The sequence below is a fragment of the Acanthisitta chloris genome, unplaced genomic scaffold (assembly GCF_000695815.1).
Source record: "Acanthisitta chloris isolate BGI_N310 unplaced genomic scaffold, ASM69581v1 scaffold1142, whole genome shotgun sequence".
Taxonomy (NCBI): Eukaryota; Metazoa; Chordata; class Aves; order Passeriformes; family Acanthisittidae; genus Acanthisitta; species Acanthisitta chloris.
The window spans coordinates 1-12,187 of NW_008658580.1; the positions used below are offsets into that span (position 1 = coordinate 1).

At 37.5% G+C, this 12,187-nt stretch overlaps 1 protein-coding gene across 1 annotated transcript in view; it reads left to right on the forward strand.

The window, feature by feature from the left end:
* Positions 1–148: 148 nt before the first annotated feature.
* The window catches only part of NPNT (nephronectin), a gene marked incomplete at its 5' end in the record, with an annotated part of 44,163 nt that continues 32,124 nt past the window's right edge, over positions 149–12,187 (forward strand). The window contains 2 exons of the mRNA XM_009085131.1: positions 149–199; positions 8,119–8,211. Of these exons, the coding sequence (XP_009083379.1) occupies positions 149–199; positions 8,119–8,211 (144 nt within the window). The remainder of the gene's footprint in view (positions 200–8,118; positions 8,212–12,187) is intronic.

Consider the following 12,187-nt stretch of genomic DNA (forward strand, 5'->3'; position numbering starts at 1 on the left):
TTTTTTTTTTTATTTCAGAAAAGCTCTGAATGTTGAATGTGTGTAATTCTCCAGGAATGTAACAAGTTGATAAAAACCCCACACAAGTCCATCCTCCTTACAGAAAAGTAAAAAGCTGGAATTTCTTTTTTGGATATTTGTTTTGCAGCGTTCTACGTCTTAAGGCAGAGAATAGCCAGCCTAAGGTGCCAGCCCAAAGGTTAGCTGAACATATTTCTTGAAATAATTTTGGCAAGGTTATGACTTGGAGTTATGGCCTCTAAGTCATAAGTTTACATGAAAATTCTAATACGTGACAAGAAGATATCGATGTTTTTATTTTTCATTTTTTAATTATTTGATTTGGGGGAAATGAGGGGTGAAGGAAATCAGCAGGGCTATTTTATCCCAACATCTATCCAATGTGATACTTATTTTCTGAACTATTAGACTTTTCCCTTTCACTCTTTGCCTTTTTCTTTATTTCACCCTCAAGTCCTGGGCAATATTTTTGCCTTCCTGCAAATTGTTTGTCCTGCCAGCACTGTATTTACAAGCTGTCAGACTGAGGCCCAATTTGCTTTCACAGTATTGAATTGCCTGCAGTGGGAGGTTAGTTTGGTATGGCTGAGGCACTTATTGCCCCCCATTGCCTGCTTTGCACTTCCACTTCATGTTGCCATTCCCAGAACAGGAAAACTTTCCAGGTCCTGGTCTACAGTGGTGTACAATGTGGCATGTTAGAGCTAAAGGAAATCAACATTAGTTTCTGTTGGTACCCAGGGCTGCTGTCTGCTGTAGCTTAGGAATTGATACATCTTTTTTACTTATCCCTGTGGCAGAAGTACCAATCTTCAGACAGGGGAAGCAAAGCAATGAGCCATTCATCTGTCTGTGAAGTCAGCTTTGTTGCTGTGGTACAGAAGTGACTCTGCTGAAGCCAGTGGATGTTATATTCAAATAAACAAAATAGCAGTAGAGCCCAGTTTATCTTTTGCCACCACACACAGAGACACTCCTGGCAGTCTTCTTCTACCTGGTGGAACTCGCTAGGCACATAGAAAGATTCTGGTAGTGAACAGACATTCAAGAGGACATCACACCATTCTTTAAGCATTTATAATGAACCACTTGAAATGCAAACAAGAAAAGATTGGCAAAGCAAATATTTCAAATATTGGCAAAGAAATAATGAGCTTAAATTATGCATGTGTTAGATCAGATTTTTGCTGATTTTCAAAAAGAGTATATAAGTGTATAAGCATTAGATTAACTTCCACTGACTTCATAAATCCTGTTGATTTCAGTGTTATCCATGCTTAAGTTATGCATGCTTGTTAGTGCTGTTCTGAATAGCAAGGCATTCATGAGCCAGGGCCTGGATTTGGCTGTGTGGTTTAGAAACACATTTGTCAGCAGTTGTAACCAAGCAAAAAATTCACTGCAATGAACAGCCCACACTGGTTGCAGTTTGTCATGTTAATGTACTGTTACCAGAATCATATGTGCAAACTGAGTAACTGATTTACCCAGGCTAATGTAGTAGTTGTGCATGAAAAATTAGGAGCTGCTTGCTTAATGGAACTGTGTGTTTTAGATAGAAGCTTAAGCATGCATTTTGACATTTGTTATCATGAATGTCGCAAAAAAGGGGAAGTAATTTGTGAAAAAATATTCAGGCATTAGATGCTCCCATTTTATCTGATGATGATATCAGTTTCTAGTTACAGAAGTTGGTCAAGGACATTTGTTATCTTCAGAAAAACTAGAGTAAGGAATGTTGTGCTGATGAAATTTTCTGAAAATTATTACCCAGTTGCCCTAGTCAGGCTTATTAGGCTTTGCTGAGATACATATTGTGTTTACTAATACACTTATTTGGGAAGCAAAGTCACTTTCTCAGAAATAATTCTGTTCTGTGAGTTATGAGTATGATGTGCTTTTACCAGCTACTGGTAACTGTGAGGTGGATTAAGCTTTATAGATTCTCCTGCATTTGTGAGTAGTTGAAGTGTGTAGTTGAACAAAACAGAAACATACACCTTTGAAAGAGCAGCAGTGATTTACTTTACAAATCAGCTCATACTTTTGAGATCCTAGATCATAATTACCATAAATAAGGCAGATTCGTTTTCTTGAGCATATGTTTATGCAATTGCATAATATATGAAGAATTGTAAAAAGTAAATAGAGAGGTGAGCTGAAGCTGACTCTGAGGAAGAGAAGCATGATAGAATTTGAGGTTGTGGTCTGTTAGCACTGCAGGAGAAAGGCAGCCAGTTTCAGGTGAAGGAGGCAGCATAGAGGAGAGCTTGTTTCACCATGCAAGTCTTGTTATAAAGTTGGCACTGAGGGAACCTTAAGTAGTGATCTTGAGATTGGAAGTCTGTTCTGCAGTCAGCAGTGTAAGAGGATCCAGTAAAGGTTTGTGAAGCTGAAGAGTATGTAATCATCTCTGGGCTGCTGCACAGATTACTTTCTGTGTTTGAGCAAATTGAATTTAAAATTCAATTTAAGGAGCTGGGATCTGGAGTCAGAATAAATAAGGGCCTATATCTTACTTGGGAAGAGAGAGCAGAAGCAAGGCTGTTCAGGCAGATGGTCAGCATAGTTTGTTTCAGATGCAGGTATACTTGTGCATATTTTTAGACTGCAGAGAGGTGAAAATAAAAGTTCAAGGACATGCTGGACATCTGCAGCTTGGCATTTTGAGGCAGGTTTGAGTGTAAAGACTAAAGAGGGCAACTTCTGTTAATGAAACCCTCTTGTAGGCATCACATAAAAAGAAAATGCAAGGACTAACTTATTAAGGAAGAGAAATTTAGAGACAAAGCAGAGAAAAAGAATGTAAGAATTACACTCAGTGCTGTTTTGATGAAAGACTGAGTGCTGGAAAACTGAAGAAAAGTTAAATTGCTAGAGATACTCCACTAAGAAAGCTCAGAGATTTCCATTGTTTGGCCACAAATGAAGAGGGAAGAGGTGGGCAAGTAAGGAACCAGGCAGTACAACTCCACCAAACAGGGTTTGGTAATCAAGAAAAAAACCATTAACATTCAATTTCTAGACAAGAAGTAGCAGAGGGGACAGCATGCCCTCAAAAGGAGGGCAGCTTAGTGCAGAGGACTAAGAGGTACCTAAGAGGTACTTCCAAATCAGTTCTGCAGGGAGAAAATAGAGATGAAATTAAACCCCCAGCATTATAGACCCATAACAAATTGCTTTGAATGTTTTGTTTGTTGTATTTATGCAACAATTAAAAAATAATAATGCAGAGTAATTCAGCTGTGCTCAGATACCACCAGCAGCAAGCAGTGGCTGTGAAGAGTGGCTGCTTCTGGCTTTTACAGAAGCATAACACATGCTAACAGCATGTGCATTTCACCAGAAATTTTTTTCTTCCTTTCTCCCACGCTTGGACAAAACCCCAACAAACCAATTATAAATCCAAACCACTCATTCATGTTTCAATTCCTTGTGTTATTTTTACAGGAAGCTTAATTTGTCCTGAAGTTTGAGATTTAAAATGTGGTGTTTGCCACTTTATTTGGAAGAAAAATGTAGTTCTTGCCAACCTTTAAAACAGGTACATGGTTAGATTTATGGCAAATTAAAAGGCTTTAGGATACCTCCATGACTCCATTGAAGCTGGTGGGAACTGAGAGCAAGTCTTCACATCTGGCCCCAAAATAATTTTAAAATGATCAGACTGAAATGAATAGTCATGAGACCAGAGTTGATTAGCTGATGTTATGAATTATTAGTCCACAAAAATAGTTTGGTTGTAGTTTATTGTATGGCGTAGCTAAATAAGCAACACTTGACTAATGATAAAAACAGCTGTAATTAGGAATTTTTTTCTGTCTCTCTCCACATTACTTCCCAACGGGAGTGCAGTTTAAGTGCTTTTAGGTGGGTCTCTCTTGATACTGATTCAACAATAAATTGGGAGTGCAGTTTAACTGCTTTTAGGGAGGAATCCTTCAGGTAGGGCTCTCTTGATACTGATTCAACAATAAATTAGGAATGTAATTTTTAGTGGCATTTGCATATACAAGTGTAAATTTAGCTTTTCTTTAAAACTTCTATTTATAAAGAGCAGAATGTTTTTACTTCTTTTTGACAACCTTTTTCAGACTGTCATCTTTGGGACTTCATTGCCTTCAGCGTGTAAGAGAGTGACCTTCTTAGCCTGGTGTAACTATTCCCTGTCTACACCTCCTTCTTGTCTAGTAGGGAAGCAAGTGTTACATAATAGGCTGAAATACTTGGAAATGGCTTATTTCAGTCATTGTAAATGTGAGTTGATTAGAGGGAAATGATGTCATGATGCAAAAAATATTTATTTGGAGACTTTTTCCCCACTACTTGTGAGTCTGCTTGTGTAAAAAAAAAATCAAATAAATGCCCACCACAAATGTGTCTGTGTGTGACCAGAGCGAGTGAAGTATTCTGCTCTATGTAGAATTTTGCAAGAAAACAAGTAGAATGGAAAACACTCAGTCACATTAACACATGTACTGTATGCTTAGACTCATACCAAAGAGTTTAAATAGTTGTCTGCTATTAAAAGAAATGCTGAAAGTCAGGCTTAGGCTTATTTTTATACCTGTATCTATTGTCAGTGCTAGAACCCACTGGGAGTCAGTGAGTGTATCTGCTGCTGTGCAGGGCCAGGTCCTCCTTTGGAGAAGGGAGTGTTTACAGGCTGCAGGTGGCAGAGCCAGAGCCAGCACGTGTCTCTGGGCCTGGTCACTGTGGTAGGTGTCAGTGGGAAGGGCCTACAGATGTCCCTAGCAGAACCCCAGCCAGGCATGCAGACTTGGTGGAACACCATCTGATTCTTGAGTCCTGAGCACCCTGCAAAGCCCCACTAAAGTTAATGGGAGGATATACAAGTCTTTTCGTGAGTGTGGCTTGATTGCTCATAGGAAATGCCATGAGATTTATCTGTGGTGTTGGCTGAGCTACAGATGTTGCTAAGCTTACTGCAAAGTGTTTTTATTCTGTGCAAGGAAATTCTTCGGTTGCAACATTGTGTTGAATTTCAGCAGCTGTGTATAAATAAGATGCATAATGCTTAAGTAGCCAAAGTGAGTAGAAGGCACTCTAATAAACAGAATTTCTAGAAGTGCAGTGTCTGGCAGCAAACAGAGGTTTACAAATACCTGTTTAATGCACACAAAAAAAGCATTTTATGATGACTTTGAGTGTATGGATAGTGGCTTGTTAGTCATTGGGAATCTTTCCTTGGGGTAATAGAGACTTGAGCTGTAGACTGTTGAGGCTGAGATCTCCTTTAACTGAGACTTTTAAAAACAGGAAGGACACGTATCTGCCACGTGATTGAAGTGTGTTTCTTAATTTTACCTCGACACCAGGAGACAGACTAGATCAGCAGTTAACCACCTGCATGTCATACAAGACATTAAATCCTGTGTGGTATGGAGCTATGTTTGTTGAGATGTGTTGGACAAGATAAACTCTTGGAGATCCCATAGATCAGATTCTTGATGTAATAACATGGCCTGTGTCACAGCTTTCATATCTGTAGAAATTGTATATTATCTGTTTTAACAAATGCTAATACATAATTTTTGTTCCATCCAATATCTGACCCACTTGCTTAACTGAGAATTAAGCGAAACATCTGATTCCCAATACAAATGTATTTGACCTTTTGAATTGGAGGAACATTTTAATTTCTAAATGAAATTAAAATCTCATTTATTTCATTACTGAATTTTGTAAGGCTTTTCATCCTCGAGTATGAGATCTTTTTTTTTTTTCTCTGAGTTGCTACTAATGTACAATTTATTCAGTTGAGGGAGGGACCAAGGCTTTAAAAAAGTCAGCTAAACTGAAGTTGCCTAGTGACTTCAAAGTTATGAAGTTGGTCTTCATAGTCTGCATTTTGCCACTATCACCTCTAATTAGACTTGGGTCTATGATGTCAGGAAGAGAAGAGTCTCATTGTCTAAATGAGCTCTTACACAAAGAAGATACTTTTATTTTTCTATGACTGCTATGTTTTATGGCCACAGTGATTAAAAAAGCAGTAATTGCTTCCAAGTACGATGTTCTAGAAGTTTCTCATGATGTATCAGTTGCTCTTCAGGGAGATCAGTCCATTACCCAAGGACATACTTTTTGAAGCATCCCTCTTAGTAGTCTAAGAAGCCTCTTTCCATTACACTTCCATTGAGAAGTGTTTCTGAATCTGAATTCCGTATCTTTGTTTCTGGAGAGTATTTACTGAGGAAAAAAATAATCTTACATTGACTAAAAACATCCCTTTCTGTTGCCTTTTAAGATATTTCTAAACACAGATTTTTGGGAAAGGGACTGCACCATCATATTAGGAAGATCTGTCTAGAGCAGCCCTGTAGATTTAAAACAAAGTTTTATGAGGGGACATCACTGACTATATGTTTAAACAAAAAACATGCCTGAAAATAAAGCACATGGAGTAAACTCCTGCTACGGTAACAGTTGCTTCTTTTCATGTATTTGCAGGAATTGCTGATTCTAGATGGTTTGAATATTACAGAAAAGATTTTAGAACATCAGAGATGTATTTGCATAGTTCTTCCACAACCAAAGTGTATCTCTTGTTTCTGTTTTAGTTTTGCTTAATTCAGCCCTGTTGAACAGCTTGGCTAGAATGCAAGCTACATTTTTGTGTGTGTTCTGGCAGATCTCTATTAATTTACACCCTTAATACATCCAGTTTTATGATAGTTTGTTGTCAGATCAATTAATATTACAGCTGGTTCTAGTTAGTTACTGTGCAAATTCCAAATGATACTGTTAGTTTATAAAATGCTTTAAGTTTATAGAATTCAATGCCAGGATAAACAGATAAATCCTGATTACAGGGTATTCAAGTTATGCCACCCTCTGATTTTTGTCTGTTTTGTGTCTGTCTTGCTTAAGCAGTGAGCTCACCAGATTTCTGCATCTGCATTTTGTCATATAATGATAAACAACATTTTAGGACATAGTAAATACTTCAGTTTTCCAGTAGGTTGGAACAGTATGTTTAGTAATAGAAAAGCATTTCTAATAAAATGACTTGGAAATGTTGTTTAAAATTTTCATCTGTCAAATGGTTTCCAGAGTTATGAAGGATTTGTTACACTCTGAAAATGTTCCTGTTAGCTAATCCTACATCAGTGGAACTACATTTGTGCATGAATTCTTATATTTCTTCAAAGCCAATGCTTTTGTTATTTGATATTGAAGTTCTAAAAGCTTGTTTTGTGAATTTGGTGTTATATTGAGACAGGTACCAAAAAAATGGCTTCCTAACTATTATTTCTTGGAATTCTATATTTACTTGACTCTGGAAGCAGAATAGAACATAAGTTCTGAGTTATGATCTATACATTCTCAGACTGTGTCTATACAACAGGGTGGATAATAAATGCTTGAAATTTACTGAGTAGGAATGATTTGGACATACACAATCATAAAGCAGCATATTACAGTCAGTGCTGCTTTTGCCCAGTCCTTTTTTCCTCCATAACAAAAGGGAAAAATAAAAGTAATTCCCATGCCAGAATCCAGGCACCCAGAAGGGAGAGATTCAGGCAGAATGTTGCTCAATAAGGGGTAAAGAGTGTTGCCTTGTAGTCATAGAGGAAATGTTGAGATTTGTGCTACTGCCTCCTAATGACTGTACCATTGGCTCTTTGTGTTGCCTATGACATCAATGGACACATTTTCTCTATAGGTGGGGCATATTTCAGGTGCACCAAATTTAGTGGCATGAATCATAGTGCATGCATACATAAGGCAAGTGAAGGCACTGTACCTGCTTGCTGACTAGGTATTGAAAGGGTTTAACATCCCAGAAACAGCATGATGTAGTTTTATACAAAACCAGACTACTAACAAGTGTCTCCCTCTTCTCACAAGTATTGGGGTATTAGGTTTGGGTGTTTGGGGTTTTGTTTTTGTTTTTTTTTTTTTTGAAAGTGTACCTGATGTTTGAACTGCTGTATTTGAAGCATTTAATGTTGGTGAAGGGAGGAACATAAACAGTACAATTTGTTCGGTCATTGCCATTTGTTTCAAAGTAAAGCACTGTCAGCTGTGACTGGAGTGGAAGAATAACATGTATTCATCTATTTGCAGCTATATGCCAGCCAGGATGCAAACATGGTGAATGCATTGGGCCAAACAAGTGTAAGTGCCACCCAGGATACACTGGAAAAACCTGTAACCAAGGTAAGAAATAATTTATCTTTTAAATCACAGAAGTATTGTTGGCCCTTCTACCTGCCCCTGCCCCCAATGCTGTGTCACCTGTGTCTATAGGATAATGAACTCATATACCAGGTTTCTTACTGCTGTAGTGATTTGGATATTGGGACTAACATTTGTAGAGAGAAACATCTGCAGTGTGATGGTACAGAGGAAAAATGGCTTTTATTCAGCTGCAATCAATGAGATTAATATACAGTATGTATTTACATGGTCTCCTGTATGTGCAACATATTATTTAAACTTTGTGGTCAGGATTGTTATTTGATAAAGTCAGCATTTTCAGTTTTAGGTAATGAAATAATATTTGTTTAATTAAAAAAACATAATTCGTAGAATCTTATTTTTGAGTTTCTAATCCTGAACTAAGTAAGTAGGAATAAGCTGTCCTGTGTGCTGAAGAGTTGGTGTAAAGATGTTATCTTACTGAATTATCTATACAGTTTCATTGGGTTGTTTATTTTCCCAAAAAATATGTCTAAAACATCTAATGGTATAAAGATCATAGAGTATAAAACAGAATTGTAATACATGGTTTATTAGATTTAGATAGCTAATATCTGTTCACATGCAGAGATCTCAGTCAGACTGTTCTCTTTTCCAGCTGTCTCTGTTTTCTGAGTGCTGAGTAGTGTGATATTTTCTTGAACTATTTTCTTGTTTAAAAATGTGTTTGCTACCTTTCTTAGGCCATTTTGATTTTTAGAGTTATATTCTTTAAAATAGATAAATATTTCTTTTTTGATTTACTAATCCTTCCCTAAATGATGTGGAAATGAATGTTGTGTTTTTCAGTTTTCTTGTAAGTTTCTGTCATCTCTCAAATTATCCTGTTGTCTTTTCCCTTTACTCTGGGCTGATGTTTTAAAGGATGGGTTGTTGTTATTTTATTTTACACAACTTTTAGTCAGTCTAGAACTTTTTTAGAAAAAGGTGCAGTGAACTAACAGTTGTTATAGGTAACAGTTTTTATATGTACTAATTACTTTAAGAATATCAGAAGAACGTTGTGCAAATTCCTGGAAGCTGAGACTTGAACTAAACTATTTTCCTGTCACTAAGTGCTAAGGAAGGAAAAATGTAGAGATACATGGTTAAAGGAAACCCTTTACACAGTATTTATCAAATATTCTTCCATAGTTTGGTGACAAAGTTGCCATGGCAGATGTGCATGAGGTTTCTGAGATGCCTACTGACTGTGGTGCCCCAAATGTACACCAGGGTGAGACCCTGGAGCTGTTCCTGGGGTCAGGGTTATGCATTCTTGCCATATGCTGATTCCATATTAGGATGAGACCTGAAAGTTCCTAGTGGATGCAGAGTCTGCTCTTTCTAGGAGGAGATTCAAATGTAACAGGATAAATATGACCTATTATTATAGCTTAATATTGTACCTGTCCTTTTCAGTCTGTGGCCCATCTTTCTCATTTCTGTTCTAGAATAATAATAGAGAGTAACGGTGTTGGCAGGAGAAGGAGTTCCCCTGCAGAGATGGAAATCTTTCTAGGATGTGTGAATGGTGCTGGACTGTAAGGTATGCTCAGGCATTCGTTGAGTACAAGCACTGATAAACAGGCTTTATGTTTCATCTGTCCATGAGCCCTGTGGATCAAGCTATGTTCCAGGAACCAAACCCAGAGAAGAACTCAGCCTCAGCAGAACTGTTGAACCCTGAGCGTGTGATGATGCTGGATGCTTGTCCTTTTTTTCCAGTGCTACTGCAGCTGCTGTGGCAGTCTAGACTTTAGATCACTCAGAAGTTAGGATTAGCTGATAATTTTTTTATTATGATGCTATCATCAGCAATTAAATGGCAGTGACTTTGCACAAGGGCTAACAATGTGCTCTCCCCACAGCACTCAAACCTCAAGTGGCTTTAGTGTTTTCCTTCTAGCTTTTTCATCCCAGGCATACAGCTGTAACCAATTAAGAAAAAAAAGCAGAGCAACTTGAAAGAAAACACCCTGTGCCAGCTCTCTAATTTATAGTGACAATAACACAACTCGTATTTCTTTCCAAATGTGTTCATCGGAAAACTGATAGCGGCTCTTCAAAAAGAAAATGCAAATAATATTCAGCAAGACAAATACAAATAGTTGAAAACTTCAGATTAACTTCATGGAGTTGGACAAGGTTGTCTTCATGCAAAAAATGTAAGGCTGCTTTTCTCTAACTTATTATCTCTTTACCCTGTTTCTTCCAGGAACGTGATGAAAAGTTTGCTACTTGAAATTTTTGTCAGCACCTGACATATATGCATATTTATTTATAAATGATGAAGTAATGCATATTACTTTTTTTTTTATGCCTTCTTCCTATCCTGTGAAGATGAACAGCTATATACAAGTCCAATTGGTCAGAGCAGTGAAACACTTCTATTCCACTCTGTGGATTATCATGCAAGAAATCAAGGGGTCAGGTGGTCCTGTGTTTCAGGTGGCTTGATCCTCCTACCTGCACAGCTTCACATAGAAGTGCAGTTTCTTGTGAAGGGGTTGGAGGTTGATGGCTGAAGGCTGTAATGTGAAAGCTTAACCTGCCTTTAGCAGGCAGAGCAAGCAGCTGATTGTATTTCCATGGTGCTGTGTGACTGTACTCGGAACAGTTTTGAGTCTCTCACCACCAATACTTGTGCTTGTCACTTTCATTTGTTTCTTTCCTCTGTTCTCCTTTCTTGGCTTGTCCTTTTTAATTTTTTTTTTCTGAGTTCCTTTTTAAATTGAGAGCGATGAAAATGGTTTATCAGGTTAGCTAAAGACAAACTGTGATTTGCATAAAGCTGGAAGCTGAAGAAAATGAGGGTTGTTAACATCCAAATTTGGCAGCTGCTGATTAATCAGACTAAGTGATGTATAAAAAGAACCCCCTCTTCGTGTGACACAAATCTCTCATGAGTTTGACATGGTAGTGTGATAGCAGTTACTGGAAATTAAAGCTGATCTACTGTTTATACTCTGATGAGAACAGTGTCATTTATGTAGTTGGTTTCTGGTCCTTGGTTTTCTATTTTCTAAGTTGAGGAAATGTGATACTGAATATCTGACTTCTGTGTTGCCTGATCCAAGTTAGCTAATAGGCAGAAAAAGGCAGAAAAAGTTAGAGTGCTGGAGTCTGCAGAAGCTAATGAAAAGAAAATCACAGAGTACGTCTCTTGTTCCTAGGGATAAGTGCCCTATTGTTAGGTGTGTGCTGAAGTTGGTCCCAGATCACGTGTGGTGCCACAGAGCAGTCAAAGAAATCATATCCGGATTTGCCAGCATAGCACTCTTGTCCTTTCCTTGCACTCACATTTTCATTCCATTTCTTCAGAAACAAAATAGTTGCACTCAACAGCCTGTGTTGTTATAAACCTGCTTTCCATAGTGCCCAAAACTGGCAGTCTGCTTTTATGTACTCTACTGTTTTATGTTCATTTGAAATTAAAAATGCTGGGTTTGCATTGACTGTACAGTTGTTGGCAATGTGGGAAATGAAGTGGCTGAGCAATGAAATTTGCAAGTGCAGGACAGTGTGTGGACATTCCCACAAAGAAATTCAAGGGATTAAACTTTTTAAAAGAAATTAAACTTTTTTAAATAGTGTTGCACTTCATATTTTAAATTCTAGTGTGAGATGATAAGTAACTAGAATAAATGATATTTTATTAAAAAGAAAAATTATATTGGAGTGTTATTACCTTTGAGTTTATACATTCTAGCTTTCAAAATATTTCTTTTTAGATGCAGCTTCTGCTGTTTTCTTATTTCCTCTTTCTATGCATAGACATTTATTCTGAGACATCTTTGTAGATGTTGCTTGAAATACATAGTTGATAAGTAACCAGCATTTCTTCAAGAGGCATGTTGCTATGGCTGATTTTTTTGGCTGCTAACATTTGCCTGAGCCTGTTCTTCAAAATTAGCCCATACTTAAGGAACAAGAAAGACATGAAGAGAGTGTA